At 43.8% G+C, this 19,576-nt stretch overlaps 1 protein-coding gene across 4 annotated transcripts in view; it reads left to right on the top strand.

Annotated features, from left to right (window-relative positions):
• The window catches only part of LOC137354371 (collagen alpha-1(XIX) chain-like), a 655,592-nt gene that overhangs the window by 97,849 nt on the left and 538,167 nt on the right, over positions 1-19,576 (top strand). For all 4 annotated transcript variants that reach the window (XM_068020137.1, XM_068020135.1, XM_068020134.1 and 1 more), the window contains exon 9: positions 14,078-14,140. In XM_068020137.1, the coding sequence (XP_067876238.1) occupies positions 14,078-14,140 (63 nt within the window). The remainder of the gene's footprint in view (positions 1-14,077; positions 14,141-19,576) is intronic.

Raw genomic sequence — 19,576 nt, 5'->3', positions numbered from 1 at the left:
AATGTATGACAGTTCTGATTTTCCAGCGGCTAGTTATAAAAGGCCAGAAATCGAGCAAACAGCATATTGAGTGCACAGACTTTCAAAGGCTCCCCTCTGCTCTGAGCTCCTGCTGTTGATTCTGGCCTGTTGGATGAGCCAAAATGGGCCAAATGGCCTTTCTCACCTTGTATGCAACTTGTGGTTTTGAGACCTTGTGTAGGCTCATCTACTGGGATCAGAACCTCACAAGGTTTATCCTATTATCTCTTTCATAAAGACAGCATAAATGGTGCATTTTGTGTTGCTGTCACTGCATGACAGAGTTTTTATTGCTATCCCGTTACAGTCTTTGTAACATTGGAAACATAGGTCTGAAGACATTCCAGATGGCTGGGCACATTTGCTGAGAATTTACTTTGACACTTCAGGTTATTTTTATAATTTCCTATTTTTAAGAGAAGTCCCAGCTTTCAAATGAGGTAAGTCAATTACAACTGGAATCATTGATGAGTGGCACATCTCTGAACACTGTTGCCTTTAAATTGCAAGGTTCCAGGTTCAAGTCCCACTCCAAGTCTTGCGCATAAAATGCAAGGCTGATATTCCTGTGCAGTACTGAGGGAGTGCTGCACTGATGAAGGTGTTGTCTTTTATGAGATGTTAAACTGAGGCTTCTTCTGTCCGCTCAGGTAGATGTAAAAGATTCCCCTGGCACTATTTCAAAGAAGAGCAGGGGAGTTTTCCCTGATGTCCTGCCTGATATTTATCTCTCAACCACAACACGAAAACAGATTATTTATTGATTATCACATTGCTGTTTGTGGGAGCTTGCTGTGCTTAAATTATCTGCTATGTTTTCTACATTACAACAGTGACTACATTTCAAAAGTACTTCATTGGATGTGAAGTGGTTTGAGATGTGAAAAGTGCTGGTCGTGAAAAGTGCGATATAAATGCAAGTCTTTTTCTTATTTGTTGAGATGGTGCAAAGAATAAAATGGCAGGAAAGGAATGTCTCGAATCCCTTCGCAGCAAAAGATGTAAATCTACATCTGACAATACCAATAGTGCCATATGTTCCTGCAAGTCACAAGTCAAGTGGCCAGTTATTGATGTGTGCTCTCTCAGGTAGGATGTGGGAAGCATTTACTGAGATGCTTGTCTTGGATTGCATATTTCAGTGTCTGCAGGAACTGGTTAAACACAAGAACACAGGAAATAGGAGCAGAAGTAGACCACGTGGCCCATCGAGCCTGTTCTACCATTCAATACATCATGGCTGATCTTAGGCTTCAACTCCACTTTCCTGCCCATTCCCCATATCCCTTGATTTCCCTGCAAGACCAGAAATCCATCTATCCCAGCCTTAAATGTATTCAATGATGGAGCATCCACAACCCTCTGGGGTCGAGAATTCCACAGATTCACAACCCTTTGAGTGAAGTAATTTCTCCTCATCTCAGTCCTGAATGATTGACCCCTTCTCCTGAGACTGTGTCCCCGCCTTCTAGATAGGCTTGATAGGTGCCGCTCACCGCCCGGGAGCAGGAAGAGGACGTGGCGGTTGCCATCGACAACCAGGAAATCTTCAATCTGATCAGATCGATCAACGACCCAGAGCATCCGCTGAGTCTGGAGGAGCTAAATGTTGTGGAACAGCTTCGTTAATTCTACTGGGAGCTCGACGGGGAGCTGCAGGTGGCCCGAGTGCCCGTGAGGTGGTCGTCAAGGCTCAGGGCCTCAATCCGGCCTCGGTCGCCCTTCCGCTGTCACAGCCGGGAGCCGGGAAAGAAGTTCCACCGTGAGCTGGATGGTGACCACGGGTGCAGCGTCAGCCTGTAGGATGCCAACATCGAGGAGGCCGTGCAGACTGCGGGCTGGCCCACTCGCCAGGGTTGCGACCCCTGCTGGACGCCACCCCTCCTCGCACCACCTTCGCACCACTTTCCCCCCTCGCACCCCTACTCACCTCGCACCACCTTCCCCCCCCCCCACCCCCTCCCCCCCACGCACCATCCTCCCCCACCCCCTTCATCACACCGCCTCCCCCCTCGTACCCCCGCTCCCCCTTCCCCCCGCAACCCTTCCCCCACCCCTCCCCCCGCACCCCCTCCCCCTCGCACCCCCTTCCCACCACCCCCTCCCCTCTCGTAACCCCTCCCTCCTTGCACCCCCTTCCATCTCCCTCCATGAAATCGCACAGTTTACTTGTTAGGGTCCCTGCTCAGGGTTAGGAGCTAACAACCCTGCTGCCTTATGGGCGTCTCGGGAGAGACCAAGGCTAAGGGAGTAAACACTAACAGAAAATCCAGAGTGGAACCTTTGTGTCACCTTTGGCATGTTTCCGGCAGTTCTTGCAGCCATACCGGTGCCAAATGTTGTGCTCTGCACTCCATTGAATCCCACCAGGAAGGCCGAGAAGGGGGTTTTGACACTTGGGCAACTCACAACCTCCATACATCCGCCCATGCATGCACCCTGGAGAGGTCATTCCATAGTCGCCTCACAGCAACTGAAACAACACGGAAGGCAGCAGTTACGGGTTTTCAGTCCAGCCCAATTGGCGTAGAGATTGGACGCCACGGGTTGCCTTTGTTGGTGGGAGAGGTCATCGCATCTCACTGGACAGCTACTGCCCGCCTCAAACCGGGCAGCCCCCGGTCAGCAAGGTTCTGTTCCGCCACAGTCCACCTGCTTCAATGGGTGCTTGGAGCTCAGGGTCATTGCTCGACAGGTGGACTGTAAATATCGCACCAAACAGCATGACAAAAAAAGGAAAGAAGGTACCAGCCCTTCGTTTTGCAAGCTGGAATGTCAGAACTATGTGTCCTGGCCTGTCGGAAGACCTTACACAAATCAACGACTCTCGGAAGACCATCATCATTAACAATGAGCTCAGTAGACTCAATGTGGACCTTGCAGCACTTCAGGAGACTCGCCTCCCTGCGAGCGGATCTCTAAGAGAGCAAGACTACACCTTCTACTGGCAGGGTAGGGATCCTGAAGAACCAAGACAGCATGGAATGGGCTTCGCCATCAGAAACTCTTTGCTCAGCATGATAGAGCTACCTTCAAATGGCTCGGAACACATACTGTCCATCCGACTGCTCACCGCCTCTGGTCTAGTACACCTACTCAGCATCTATGCTCCAACACTCTGCTCCCCACCTGAAGTTAAAGACCAGTTCTACGAGGAACTCCATAATATCATTAGTAGCATCCCCAACACCGAACACCTATTCCTGCTGGTGGACTTTAATGCCAGGGTTGGGGCCGACCATGACTCATGGTCCTCTGCCTTGGGCGCTATGGCATTGGAAGGATGAATGAGAATGGACAGAGACTGCTGGAGTTGTACCTATCATAACCTCTGCATCACCAACTCGTTCTTTCATACTAAACCCTGTCACCAGGTTTCATGGAGACACCCAAGATCACGTCGTTGGCACCAGCTGGACCTCATCGTCACAAGGCGAGCCTCCTTAAACTGTGTTCAAATCACACGCAGCTTCCACAGTGCAGACTGCGACACCGACCACTCCCTGGTGTGCAGCAAGGTTAGACTCAAACCAAAGAAGCTGCATCACTCCAAGCAGAAGGGCCGCCTGCGCATCAACACTAACAGAATTTCTTATCCACAGCTGTTACATAAGTTTCTAAATTCACTTGAAAAAGCCCTTCAAAACACTCCTGCAGGGGATGCAGAGACTAAGTGGGCCCACATCAGAGATGCCATCTATGACTCAGCAATGACCACCTTTGGCAAATTTGAGAAGCAGAATGCAGACTGGTTTCAATCTCACTTTGAAGAGCTGGAACCTGTCATAGCCGCTAAGCGCATTGCACTGCTGAACGACAAGAAAGCCCCCAGCGAGTTAACATCCGTAGCACTTAAAGTAGCCAGAAGCGCTGCACAAAGAACAGCCAGGCGCTGCGCAAATGACTACTGGCAACACCTATGCAGTCATATTCAGCTGGACTCCGACACCGGAAACATCAGAGGAATGTATGATGGCATTAAGAGAGCTTTTGGGCCAATCATCAAGAAGATTGCCCCCCTCAAGTCTAAATTAGGGGACACGATCACTGACCAACGCAAGCAAATGGATCGCTGGGTGGAGCACTACCTAGAGCTGTACTCCAGGGAAAATGTTGTCACTGAGACCACCCTCAATGCAGCCCAGTCTCTGCCAGTCATGGATGAGCTGGACGTACAGCCAACAAAATCGGAACTCAGTGATGCCATTGATTCTCTAGCCAGCGGAAAAGCCCCTGGGAATGACGGCATTAGACCTGAAATAATCAAGAGTGCCAAGCCTGCTATACTTTCAGCTCTGCACAAACTGCTTTGCCTGTGCTGGGATGAGGGAGCAGTGCCACAGGACATGCGTGATGCCAATATCATCACCCTCTATAAGAACAAGGGTGACCACGGTGACTGCAACAACTACCGTGGAATCTCCCTGCTCTGCATAGTGGGGAAAGTCTTCGCTCGTGTCACTTTAAACAGGCTCCAGAAGCTGGCTGAGCGTGTCTATCCTGAGGCACAGTGTGGCTTTCGAGCAGACAGATCCACCATTGAAATGCTGTTCTCCCTTCGCCAGCTACAGGAGAAATGCCACGAACAACAGATGCCCCTCTACGTTGCTTTCATTGATCTCACCAAAGCCTTTGACCTCGTCAGCAGATGTGGTCTCTTCAGACTACTAGAAAAGAGCGGATGTCCACCAAAGCTACTAAGTATCATCACCTCATTCCATGACAATATGAAAGGCACAATTCAGCATTGCGGCGCCTCATCAGACCCCTTACCTATCCTGAGTGGCGTGAAACAGGGCTGTGTTCTTGCACCTACACTGTTTGGGATCTTCTTCTCACTGCTGCTCTCACATACGTTCAAGTCTTCAGAAGAAGGAATTTTCCTCCACACAAGATCAGATGGCAAGTTGTTCAACCTTGCCTGTCTAAGAGCGAAGACCAAAGTATGGAAAGTCTTCATCAGGGAACTCCTCTTTGCTGACGATGCTGCATTAACATCCCACACAGAAGAGTGTCTGCAGAGACTTATCAACAGGATTGCGGCTGCCTGCAACGAATTTGGCCTAAACATCAGCCTCAAGAAAACGAACATCATGGGACAGGACATCAGAAATGCTCCATCCATCAATATCAGCGACCACACTCTGGAAGTGGTTCAAGAGTTCACCTACCTAGGCTCAGCTATCACCAGTAACCTGTCTCTTGATGCAGAAATCAACAAGCGCATGGGAAAGGCGTCCACTCCTATGTCTAGACTGGCCAAGAGAGTGTGGGAAAATGGCGCACTGACACGGAACGCAAAAGTCCGAGTATTTCAAGCCTGTGTCCTCAGTACCTTGCCTTATGGCAGCGAGGCCTGGACAACGTATGTCAGCTAAGAGCAACGTCTCAACTCATTCCATCTTCGCTGCCTCGGGAGAATCCTTGGCATCAGGTGGCAGGACCGCATCTCCAATGCAGAAGTCCTCGAGGCGGCCAACATCCCCAGCATATACACTCAAGCGGCACTTGAGATGGCTTGGCCATGCGAGCGGCATTGAAGATGGCAGGATCCCCAAGGACACATTGTACAGTGAACTCGTCACTGATATCAGACCCACCGGCTGTCCATGTCTCTGCTTTAAAGATGTCTGCAAATGTGACATGAAGTCCTGTGACATTGACCACAAGTCGTGGGAGTCAGTTGCCAGTGATCGCCAGAGCTGGCGGGCAGCCATAAAGGTGGGACTAAACAGTGGCGAGTCGAAGAAACTTAGCAGTTGGCAGGAGAAAAGACAGAAGCTCAAGGTGAGAGCCAACTGTGTAACAGCCCCGACAACCAATTTTATTTGCAGCGCCTGTGGAAGAGTCTGTCACTCTAGCATTGGCCTTTATAGCCACTCCAGGCACTGCTCCACAAACCACTGACCACCTCCAGGTGCTTACCCATTGTCTCTTGAGACAAGGAGGCCAAAGAAGAAGAAGTGTTCCCACCTTCTACATTTCCTGACCAGTGGAAACAATCTCTCAGCTTCTACCCTTTCAAGCCCTTTCAGAATCTTGTATGTCTCAATTAGATCGCCTCTCATTCTTCTAAACTCCAGAGAATATAGGCCCAATTTACTCAGCCTCTCATCATAGGACAACCCCCTCATCCCAGGGAGCAATTTAGTAAATCTTCACTGCATTGCCTCCAGTGCAAGTATATCCTTTCTTAAATGTGGAGACCAAAACTGCACACAGTATTCCAGGTGCGGTCTCACCAAAGCCCTGTACAATTTTAGTAAGACTTCTTTATTCCTGTACTCCAATCCCCTTGCAATAAAGGCCCACATGCCATTTGCCTTCCTCGCAGCCTGCTGCACCTACATGTTAACTTTGTGTATTCCTTGTAGGAGTACTCCCAAATCTCTCTGAACATCAACACTTACCAGTTTCACACCTTTAAAAAATATTCTGCTTTTTTATTTTTACGACCAAAGTGAACAACTTCACACTTCCCTACATTATACTCCATTTGCCATCTTGTTGCCCACTCACTTAACCTGTCTATGTCTCTTTGCAGTCTCTCTACATCCTCCCCGCAGTTTACCTTTCCACCGAGCTTTGTATCATCAGCAAACTTAGATACATTACTCTCTGTCTCTTCATCCAAGTCATTAATATAAAGTGTAAATAGCTGAGGCCCCAGCACTGTTCTTTGCGGCACTCGACTATTCATTGCCTGCCAACTTGAAAAAATTCTGACCGATGAGTAGTATAATAATTATAATGAAGTGATTTCATTTTAACGGTGACAGTAATCTTTACATTAATTAACATCAGTCTTCATTTGTTAAGCATTTCATGACATGGACTAAAAACATTACTTGAGTCAATGATTGGGGAGGGTTCCATTTACTTTGAGGCACAATGTTCTGATCTCTCTAAACCTTTCTGTCACTGTTGTGAGTACCAATGGAACCAGGCATTTTTTGATGCCATTGGGTTGAAATAGCAATAAAGGTGCAACTATGAATTTTCACCATTTCTAACCAGAACTGATGTGGCCAAGGAGAAAATATTGTTGGTGAGACCCAGGAACTAGCCTTACCAAATGGAAAAGAGGCATTAACCTACAATAAGTTTTGTAAGTGTGTCACAGGAGCTGAGTAGAAGGAGATTGAGGCTCAGCAGAGAGATGTCGAGCCATGCCAACGGTTTGCATTTTCTTTGGCAGGGTTCTTAATGACACCAACTACCTTGCAAACATGAGCTTTGCACATCAGTATATAATGGAAATTTGGCTGCACATCCAATTTGCAATCCGTGATTATCTTTTCACATCTATCACATTCAAACCTTGATTCTAGACTGCTCTGGATAAGCTAACCACTGACCTGGCAGAGACCAGAATAAATAATATTCTTCACCTTCTCTTAAATTATGACCTGCATCGCACTGCAGTTTCGATTAGCTGTATTCTCAGAGCTGCTTGGAAAGTTGACCCCATATGCGATTGAGCCCAACCACAGTTTGAGTATCTGATTGGAACCAACACTGGGAGAAAAGGAAAGTGATTGACTTTGTGGTAGGTGTTTACTGGCTTCTACTGCAGAACCATGTTAAAGCATCTTAACACTGGAAAATCCTTAAAATTCACACAGTAACACTCTCCCCTTGCCGGTTGTATGGAAAGCAGAGGTAGAAAGTGACTAGTCATTTGCCTCCTTTATAATGGTGTGTGTGGGTTGATGAGGAGAGAGAGGAGCAGGTGATGTTTATTCTCACAGTGATGTGTAGATGTAGAGGGAGGTGCTGCCTCAGATTCAGTAGAGCAATGTTCATGCAGACATACAAACTAGAGCATTTTACAACACAAGTTTCATGTTCCTTGTTTCGTAATGTACTTGCTCTAGTAACTCAGTCTAAAGCACCATTTGCTTTCTCAATGGTGTCTACATGGCCTGTAAACCTTTAATGATGGAAAAGTTATGACCCCCAGCTCCCTCTTTTGTTCCACAGTGGTTAGTGAGTATCCATGCATTGTATAAACGTGCCTGGAGTTGTCCAAATCCAAATGCATAGCAATGTAGGTGTCCGCATTGAAGGATGTTTGTTGCACATGAGCCTATGCCATTGTTATCTAAATTGGACTCCAAATTGTTTAATTGATCTAAATTCCCAACCCCTGTGCGTATTTATTTTATCATCTGCTTTCTTGGGAATGGCCCATTAATGCTCTCACTGAAATTATGAACAAAAATGATGAACAGCAATGGCCTCAGCACAGACCTGTGCGGCACTCCAAAGACCTGAATTTTCATAGATCTACTCCCATTGATGATGACTCTCTGTCTATAACATTGAAAACCGTCCCCTGTCCAGCATAAAAATATCTAATCACTGCTCCTATCTTATGTAATCTTGTGTGAGGTAAGCATGTGGGCTAGATTTCATAGTAGTGTGCAGAAAATCCAGCCCACCTCATGTAACTGCATAGAGATATGAACATGTGAAAAGGACGTAAAGCTTGTCGATCCAGCAATGGTGCAGTATGTACACCAGTGACCCACCGTCCCTATTCTTGCAGTTTCTGAGGGACAATAAACAAACAAAAAGGATAGCTCAGAAAACTCCAGGAAATTCCTCTCTGATTCCCTGCCAGTCAAACAAAATCTAAGAGAGCATTGTAGCCCATAAATCCTAAATACCAGCCAACCCACAATTTAACTTTTACAGTTCAAAATGTTCTCTTTCTCAGTCCTATTGAAGGACTGCAGGAAATTCATGAGTTTATCCAGTGAGTAGCTAGCCATACAGTGCAGGGAATGTCCCAGGTTTGATCCCTGCTTCAGTACTGACTTAAGTATACGCCTGGCATCTTGCAGAGGAATCAAAGTTGTCAAGGATGGATAAATCCTAGGTGTGGGTTTTTCAACTACAAGTCACCCATGTACCCTCTGACCAGTCGGAAATAGAAACTTACATTTTCAGAAATCCAGTGAGAAAAGTTTCTGTTTATTTTCGTTGGATTGAAGCAATCTGAAGGAGGTGGATTGTATATAGCATGCAACAATTTAGCATGACGGGAGCATGTAGAAAATGTGATTCTAAGTTGTCCAACAACATTGTGGGTGTACCTACACAACATGGACCGCAGAGGTTCAAGAAGGCTGCTCACCACCACCTTCTCAAGGGCCATTAGGGACGGACAATAAATGCTGGCCTGGCCAGCGGCGCCCACATCCCATCAAAGAATTAAAAAAAATTAAATCAAGCTGTCCTTTTTGCAAGTCTAATCTACAAGGCATGTAAATACACAAGCCAATAAATAAGACTTCCTTTAGTCTGCAGAATCGAAGGAAATACCATCCATGTTTTTGAATAGTACTTTAATTCTTAGTGGTGCATTAAGTGGCTGAACAGGACTTCATCTCATAATTAAACACATGGATGTGCTTCATAGTCATATACTTTATAAACAGCAGCTAAAGCATTGTTTGGATTCAGATTAAATTCTTACTGTGGCACTGGCCAAGCAACTGTAAGTAATGCAAGGAATGTATCTAAGATACATGTCTCTTCATGTAAAAGATTCAGTTTTCAGTGGCTCAGTTGATAGCATTCTCACCTTGAGTCAGAAGGTTGTAGATTCAAGCCCCACTCGAGAGACTTAAGCACAAAATCTTGGCTCGTATTTGCAGTGCAGTACTGAGGGAGTGCTGTGCAATCAGCAGTGTCATTTTTTGGATGAGATGCTGGACCCAGGCCCTGTCTACATTCTCAGGTGGATGTAAAAGATTCCATGGCACTAACTTGAAGAAGAGCATGGAGTTCTTCTTGGTATTTACTCCTCAACCGACATCACTAAAACAGATTATCTGGTCATTATTACACTGCTATTTAAGGGATCTTACTGTGTGCAAATTGGCTGCTGCCTATCTTACATTACAACAGTGACTACTTCATTGGCTTGTTCCGGTCAAGTGAGGAGGGGTCGAAGGGCTTCCCTCTTTTCCTCTACTTGTTTGACCACAACAGGTTTAATTCTTTCTTAAAGTGGATGCACTGGCCAATTCAGTAGGTGTTTGATTACTTACTTGCTATGATCATAACAAGAACCAATCGGACAGGTTTTCTTGAGTTTAACAAAGAAAGAGCTTAACTTTGTTGCACCTAAACCAAATTAATGAAAGTTATTAACTATGCATCAACTTTCACTCATTCACACACGAGAGGTTTACACACAGACAAATAGGTTACAGAGTAGGGAAAGGTAGATTAGTTGAGTTAGAAAAAAGGGGTATATAGTCTGTGGGGTTTGGTGATGTGGCTGGCTTCTAGCTGAATTTGGTGGTCCTGAGGCGTTTAGTTTGAAGATATAGATGACTGGTTTGGTGGGGCTCTTGGCGACAGTGATGCGGATGATTTCCTCCAAAAGGGTTTCAGATTGTAACGGGAGTATGCAAAGGTGGTCAGTCAACAGGCAGGATTTGAAGCTCGTAAGTTGAAATGGAGAGAGGGACCCCCACTTTGTCTGCATGTGTCAGAGTCCAGATGCTTCTCCTTGCTGCTTTAGAGAAGCACAAGTTTAAAACCACAGATGGGGAGGGGCTTGTCACATGACAGTCACTCAGTGATTCAAGCATAGTAGTTAGCAGTATTCCTTCTTACTAAAAGAAAAAAGAACAAGCAGTTCCCTTAAACTTCCTGGGTCTTGGATCTTGCTGGGATGAGCAGACATTTTGTCTCCGTCCTCACAGGCCTTGCAATGTAGGATACAGTGTTGCAAATTAGGTGGGCATCTTAAGCTGCTGGCAAAGTCATCTTTTATCCGTTCCTTTTTTAAAAAAATTTAAAAATATAAATTCAGATCTCCAGTAAGTAGATTAAAGAAAATTATCATTCAACACAACATGTTGGTGAGACAGGCTATAAAACTCTTCTCAACATCCTGAGGATGTGAAAGGTATTATATAGTCAGAGGCTGTGGCAAGTATCTCACCTCCTGACTCCCCAAAGCCTGTCCACCATCTACAAGGCATTGGTCAGGAGTGTGATGGAATACTCTCTACTTGCCTGGATGGGTGCAGCTCCAACAACACTCAAGAAACTCGACACCATCCAGGACAAAGCAGCCCGCTTGATCGGTCCACCATTCATCGCCTTCAACATTCACTCTCTCCACTACCAGTGCACAATGGCTGCAGTGTGTACAATATACAAGATGCACTGCAGCAACTCAGCAAGTTTCCTTCAACAACACCTCCCAAACCCATGACCTCTTCCACCAAGAAGGACAAGCATAACAGATGCATGGGAACACCACCACCTGCAAGTTCCCCTCCAAGCCACACACCATCCTGATTTGGAACTATATTTCCATTCCTTCACTGTCGCTGGATCAAAATCCTGGAACTCCCTTCCTAACTGCACTGTGGGTGTACCCGCACCAGATGGACTGCAGCGGTTCAAGAAGGCGGCTCACCACAACCTTCCCAAAGGCAATTCGGGATGGGCAACAAATGCTGGCCTGGCCAGCGATGCCCACATCCCATGAAATGAATAAAAAATATATAAATGTGAGTCTTTCTACTTTCTTTGATGCATTAGGGCGATGTGGGTTGCCCTCTAATTATCCTTCCCTCTCTTTCTGGGATGTATGCCTCTACTCACTGTTCCCACAGGTGATCTGACAAGGTAAGAGAACCCACTACGTATAGAATCACAAGATGGTACTGGCCCACAAAGGAGTACGACAGGCCATTCACCTTTGAGTGCCACCGGCCACTTTCTCTGACATATCGCCTATTCACAGATATTCAAGTGCACCACAGTTTGTCAACAACGGCAATAACAACTTATATTTACATAGTACCTTTAATGTAATAAAATATCTCAAGGCCCTTCAAGGTGTTATAAAGTGAAGTTAGACACTGAGCTGCATTAGGCGATAATGGTGCAGTTGAACAAAGGCTTGATGAAAGGAGTTCATTTTAAGGAGCGTCTTAAAGGAAGAAAGACAGGAGGAGAATGGGAGAGGTTTAGGCTGGATATCCCAGAGCTTAGGCCACAGGCAGCTGAAGACATGACCGGCAATGGTGGAGCGATTAAATTCAGGGACGCTCAAGAGGCCAGAATTAGAGGAGCGCAGATGTCTCGGAGGGTTGCAGTGCTGGAGGAGTTTACATAGATAGGGAGGGGCGAGGCCATGGAGGGATTTGAAAACATGACGGACTGTCTGATTTTGTTTTATTCTCAGTAGAAGGAGAAAATTATTTGATGATAAAATCTTGGACATTTGTCTTTCCTTTGCCATCAGCAGCAAGCTATTATACCCATTTTCTACAGTAAATAATCAATGCCTGACCATGACTTGCTAGCATGACCTATGTGACCACAGCACACAACACAATGTAAGCAGCTGAGATTCCTCTAGGTCTGGGTTTGCTTTTATTGATTTTAATTTGTGTAATGAGCATGAGTTAGTCTTGTAAAACCTCAGCAATATCTTAGATTGCCTTCGAAATGCATAGTGCTGCCTCTCTATGTACTTATGCTCATGTTTCTGTTTGAAAATCTTACTGTTTTCAGAGCATCCAGACAATTTCAATTTGAATTTACTAATTCAAGTCGAGTGTAGAACAGTCATTTCAATGGCCTTCCTGTTTGGCAGTGATGTGCAAAAGGTATTAGTAAAGTTAGGGTTGAAGTTTACACATGACTGGTAAAGGCTTCATGTTAAATAATTATTCCAGTATCCAGTTTTCTAAAGTTAGATCACAGCTGATTAATTACCTGCTAAAATAAAAGCAAAATACTGCAGATGCTGGAAATCTGAAATAAAACAAAAAGTGCTGGAAATACTCAGCAGGTCTGGCAGCATCTGTGGAGAGAGAAGCAGAGTCAGTGTTTCAGGTCAGTGACCTTTCATCTGATGACCTGCTGAGTATTTTCAGCATTTTTTATTTTTATTTATGACTAATTACCTGATTGGGTTTGGGCAAGGAGAGATGGGAGGGGAAAATATTATTTTTCTCTATTTAGTATCAGCTTGACCTGAGGTGTAAACATGTAATTTATTGCGTGTTTGCGGTGAGCCAAAGAACACGTCCTTTGATAATCGCAGGAATGCTGTATAATCATTGTTATTTCATAACAAGGGACAAAAATTCTTTATTATAAATTGAAAGAAATAAACACCAATTGTGCATGAACAGTTTTGAGAAGAACCAAAACTAAAGCCCACAGAAAAAAAAAAATGAGATATGTGACTCATTAAGTGGCGGAAATAAATGGCAAATAATTCAAATCGGGCCAAAACTATTCAGCTGAAAATCAGAGGAAGCAGGGACCCTGCTGCATGAGCAGTTGGTTCCATTTTCAGAACAGAAACTTCAAAATATGCCAAAAAAAGAGACTAATTCATCAGTAAAACAGCAGAAAAGCAGATTAAAATACAAAAAAAAAGGCCTATCATGCCCAATATCAAGGAAATATAATAGACAACAAAGTGAAGTCTAGCAAATGAAGTCCAGAGATACACTGTAATTAAACTTGCATTTATATAGTGCCTTTCATAACGTCAGCACTTTATAGCCAATGAAGTTCTTACGAAGTTGTATTGTAGAAAATGTGGCAGTCAATTTGCGCACAAGTCTCACAACCAGCAATGAGAAACATGGCTAGATAATTTACCTGAGGGATCAATTTTGGCCTGGAAATTGGGGGGAATCCCCTGCTCTTCATTTAGCTGCATCAAAGAGGGCAGATGGTGCTTTGGTTTAACGGTTTTATCTGAAAAACTGCATCTCTGACTGTGCAGCACTCCCTCAGTACTGGGCCTGCTTGATATTTTGCTTTGAATTGTTCCCAAAGCAACAAATGAGATGAATGACCAGTTAGCCTGTGTTGCTGGTGATAGTTAAGGGGACGGTGATGCCGGACACTGGGATAGTTTCTGTTCTTTTCAATAAACACCTGGGATTGTTGCTTCCTTTCAGGCACTGCTCGAAACTGTTGTACATGTCATGAATTTTCTGTCTTCATTAACCTTTTTGTCAAACTTGGTAATTATTGTTTTTCGTTAATTTAGGGAAAGGCTTGGGGTGTTCCTCAAAAGGGTGAACAAGGTGAGCCTGGTCCTTCAGGCGAAAAGGTAAAACTTTTATAAACATTTACTTACATAGTAACTTGAAGTGAAATGGGGACTTGTATTTTTGGAGATTCTCTCCATACTTGTTTCCTTTATCCCTCAATTAATCTCATTCCATCTTTCTTCATATTTTCATCATTTTTGTTGAAACTATAGGCCTCATACCTCATCGTCATCAATGACAGTTTGTTTTCAACCATTTTGTTTAGCCATGACATCCTTTTTCAATGATATATATTTATTCTTCACCTTTCCAATGTCCTCTTAAAATATATTCCACTGTCGATCTGTATTCTGATGAGTTTCTGTTTCCACCTCACCTCAGCCAGCTCATCCTCATCTTTCAAAATCTGACCAGTTCCAAACCAGTGCCCTTGTTTTTCTACTAACTGTTCCCCTTCTTATTTGTAGCTTAAACGTTCACATATTATAGTCACTCACACACAATTAACTCATCTACCCTAATGTATTTTGTTCCTCATGACTGGTTCCAGCAACCCCTCTCCCTCTTGTAAGACACAACAGCATAAAGCTTGAGGAAGGAAAGCTGCACATTCCACTCTTTTTCCTGCGTTTACTCCCTTACTGTCCTGATCACTGAGTGGTAATTAAAATATGCTACCACAATCATTCAGTTACTCCTATTCATCTCCCTGGCCTGTTCACTGATTTCCTGCTCCATTTCCTTCTCACAGTTAGGCATTCTGCAGTAAAACCATATTAATGTAAGCATACTGGTTGGGATTTTGCCACTTTGAAAGAAGTCCCAACGCAGCTCCCGAGCCCACACGGGAGGGCAGCGGGACCGCGGTAGCACTTTTACCAATTACCAATTAAGAATGCTGCTGGGAATATCCTCTGACATCGGGGACAAGTCGGGCTTCCCTCCCAATGCCTTTCACTGCCATTTTCCCATTCCTCCCACTTCCCAGCTCGGTCGTTGATTCTGTCTCAACCTTTTTTTTGTGTATAGTCATCCTCTCTAGAGCACATATTCTCTCCTTTGCCAATATTGCCACTCTCCCTCTCTGACCTATTCTGTCCTGCCTAGAAATATTACAACCCAATAGATTTATTTCCTTCACCTGTTCAGTTTGCAGACAAGTTTCTGTTAGTGCTGTTACATCTATAATTGCTTTTAAATTCTCCCAATTTATTTCCCCTATGCTGAGCGCTGTAATACGTGCAGTTTATATTTTTTGTTTGTATTCAGTGCTACTCATTTTCCCATGTGTGTTTTTTGTCTAAGCTTGTGACTTGTTTCTTTATCTCAGTCTTTTCCCTCAGAACTTGTTGATTTTTAAATTTGTATATTAATCTTATTTGTCCTGAGCAGCTACTTCCCTTGAGCTCACAGCACATGAAAGTTTTCATCTTATTTTGTGAAAAGGAATCTGATGCCAAATGATTTTATGATCTGTGTGTATTAAATTTAAGCGACATAGTTATGAGGTTTGAATTATTTTTCCCAAATAAAGACTGAAGATTTGGGGTTGGCAGAACTGTTAAGAAAGAAATACTTGCATTTATATGGTGCTTTTCACCACTTGAGGACATCCCAGTGCAACACAGCCAGTGGGAGCATCTTCAGCATCTGGTCATGTGGTCAGTGTTGTCATGTAGGCAGCCAATTTGTGCAGAACAGGTCTCAAACAGAAAATGAGCTGTGGCCATTTATGGTGGTGTTAGTTAAAGGAGGCGCATTGACCAGGTCAAGGCACTGAACCCTTCTTTGAGTAGTGAACAGACAGACAGGGCACAGTTTTCACATCTCACATGAAAGACAGCACCTCCAACCATGCAGCACTTCCTCAGAATGGCACAGACGTGTCAACTCAGATTATTGTCCTCAAGTGACCTTCTAACTCAAGGATAATAGTATTGCCAACTAAATGAAACACACTGACATTTTACCCTGTTATACGCACACACGAAAGCATGCTTTCTGCATTTCCAAACGTTAGCCATCCTTATACTCATAGACACAGACCTGCATGGCGTGCCATAAACTCCTATATTTGACTTGAACTGAACCAGCTAAAGCATAGAACTAGACACTTGACAAAAGACAGATCATCGCCATATCCCACTCCAGAATGGATTGATTCCTGGAGAGGAAAACAGCTCCTTTCATTTTATGTGTGCTTTGTCTCATTAATCTTCAGTTTAGTTGACTTTGTGTTTACGATGGGGAAAATTGCCTGGATGGGTGCAGCTCCAACAACACTCAAGAAGCTCGACACCATCCAGAACAAAGCAGCCCACTTGATCGGTACCCCATTCACCACCTTCAACATTCACTGCTTCCACCACAGACGCACACTGGCAGCAGAGTGTACCATCAACAAGATGCACTGCAGCAACTCACCAAGACTGTTTCAACAACACCTTCCAAGTTTGCAACCTCTACCACCTAGAAGGAGAAGGGCAACAGATGCATGGGAACGCTACCTGCAAGTTCTCCTCCAAGCCACACCCATCCTGAATTGGAACTATATCACCATTCCTTCATTGTCACTGGGTCAAAATCCTGGAAGTCCCTTGCTAACAGCAGTGTGGGTGTACCTAACCCACATGGACTTCAGCGGTTCAAGAAGGCAGCTCACCACCACCTTCTTAAGGAAAATTAGGGATGGACAAAAACTGCTGGCCTAGCCAGCGATGCCCACATCCCGTGAATGAATAACAAATAAAGTGGCATGAAGCAGGCTACAAATCTACATTTTCTCCAATTCTTTCTGAAAAGTAATCTTCAAATCTATAAAGAATGGCATAACAGATAGATATCAAAATAGCAAGATTTTATACATAAATTTTGTCAACACCTTTAACTCCTTTAAGACTCTCCTTAAAACTAACCTCTTTGAACCAGCTTTTGATCACCTGTTCTTATGTCTCCTATGTAGCTCGGTGTTAGACGTTTTGTGGATAACACTCCTGTGAAGCGTCTTGGAATGTTTTACTCTGTTAAATGCAAGCTGTTGTTGCTCTTGGTTACCTGCACATGAAGTGCAGCTTGCCGTAGTGATTGCTTTAGAAATTGGTGAAGAGGAAATGCAAATGCTGAAGGCACAAGATTACTTTTCCAAACAAGGTCTGGGGTATCCTCCTCACTCTGAAAATAGTATGATTGAATCTTACCAGTCACACACTGCATCTCCTCTGATTCAAGTACAGTCTTCCAATTGATCTGATCCCTCGACTGATACCCACCACTGACAGTGAAAAAAGTTAACTTTACATGTGAAATGCGTGCAAACTCTCTCTGATTTTAGAGGCTGACTGTCAGTTTAAACTGCTAATTTCTGGCATCTATGTGCTCAGGCTGCTACTCCACCTCACGAGGAGCAGTACTTCCTTCTCTCTTTCATCCAAAATTTTCCTTACCACTCTGTTTCTGATTAACTGTGTGCTATCATTGGACATACAGTTGGATTCAGGACACACATCCTTGCAGTGCCAACTAGCCTTGTTGCTTCTCGTTATGCAACATGCAATATTCTAACATGTCTGCATGCTAGGACCGGTAATGCAATCTTTAGACAGAGCCGAAGCTCATTGTTTTTTATTCAGCCACTTCGGAAACAAAATGTGACAGCTGTTCCTACCAACAGAAAGAAAAAGAAAACTTGCATTTATATAACTCCTTTCAAGAGCACCAGACATCCCAAAATGCTTTACAGCCAATTAAGTATTTTTGTCGTGAAGCCACTGCTGTAATGTAGGAAACACAGCAGCCAATTTGTACACAGCAAGATCCCGCAATCAGCAATGTAATAATGACCACATACTCTGTTTTTGGATTGTTGATTGAGGGATACACATTGGCCGGGACGCCCCTGCTCTTCTTTGAAATGGTGCCGGGGATCTTCTACATCCACCTGAGAAGACCTCAGTTTAACATCTCATAAAAGACGGCATTTTCATCAGTGCAGTACTGGATTGTCGGCCTAGATTTCTACTTTGAAGTGCTGGAGTGGGATTTGAAACTACAACCTTCTGACTGAGAGAGAGGAAGAGGAAGAGGACAACACACTGAGCTACAGCTAACACTCCAGATAGGATCGAGCACTGTGTTGAAATCTCTCTCATCCTATGGAGTATACAGTAACTGAAATGAGATTGCAACAGGTACAGTATTAATCCTTTAACTGTAGCAGGCATTACTTCACTCTTGTTACAACCTTAGTGAGACCATTAACATGAAAATACAAGATATAAACCCCAGACTAATTTAAAGAATAACATGACAAGATGTCATGTTTTAAGGCTTTTATTATAACAGCTAACCTAAAATAAATCCCCAGTTAACTGAATAGTACTTTGTAAGTAGCTGATACCCCAAGTTACAAAGAATAGTATTTTCTTTACTTATTAAAATACTTGAAAACTTCACACCACACTTATAAATTACACAGTCCTCTTTGATGACAAAATCCATTGCGGCTAAAAGTCCCAAACTCCTCCCGGTTGCAATGGTTTAGATCTCCCAGACTATTTCAAAAATCAATGTTCTCTTAGCTCACGTCTACGAGCAGCCCTGACCTGGACATCTGTGAATAAGGTGATCCCGCTGATCTTCTACTTCTCTGCAAGCATCGGCTTTCAGAACAGATTCAAGTTGTCACAGCCTTTTACTGTAACAGGCTTCCGAGAGCAGGTGTCTCCTCTCTCTCTCTCTCTCGGGGCCGCAACTGCTGCTTTCTTCTCTTACAGCCTGCTGTGAGGCTACAGCTACTGAGTTCCCTTCTTCCCGCTTGTCTTGAGGCCACAACCATTAGTTTATTTTCTTATAGCCTGTTTGCCTTCAGAAAGTCTGTTAAATTTATTTGGACTCAGAAGTCAATAGTTTCTTGTATTATTGCAAAAATACAGAGTCCAGAAGTCTGGTTTTACAAAGCCACTTGGGCTTTTCCATTTTTCTCAGGTGCTAACAGCTTCCTGGTAAATTTACATCTTCCAAATTACTGACTCCTTGTTTTACGACCCAAGAGTCTGAGAGGGCAAAACTCATTGCTCTTCAGGTGTTAGCCCTGCAGTCTCTGTTTTCAGAAGAAAGTCTTTCGCAGGTAACCTTTCTCAGAATAGAGGTGAAGTCACCTGACCTACTGGATTCTGTCTTGAACTTTAAAAAAAAAATCACTATTTTAAAAACATAATTATTTTACAAGGTCCAGTCTTCATAACACTCTGCATCCTATTTAATTTCTGTTATGGACAAAAATCTAATTTTCACAAATGTAGTCATTCTAACACAATAAATTAACTGCAGTATTGGATATTTCTGTGAGATCAGCAATTATCATTTCAGGTTTAAATGGTATGCGTTTTAATTTTAATTTCATGTTACTTACTTCAGTTACATGGAGAGTCTAGAGAAACTGGGATTGTTCTCCTTAGAGCAGAGAAGGTTAAGGTGAAATTTAATAGAGGCATTTA

The sequence above is a fragment of the Heterodontus francisci genome, chromosome 3, assembly GCF_036365525.1.
Source record: "Heterodontus francisci isolate sHetFra1 chromosome 3, sHetFra1.hap1, whole genome shotgun sequence".
Lineage (NCBI taxonomy): Eukaryota > Metazoa > Chordata > Chondrichthyes > Heterodontiformes > Heterodontidae > Heterodontus > Heterodontus francisci.
Note: the sequence above shows the minus strand (reverse complement) of the source record. Positions and strands in the feature narration are given on the sequence as shown.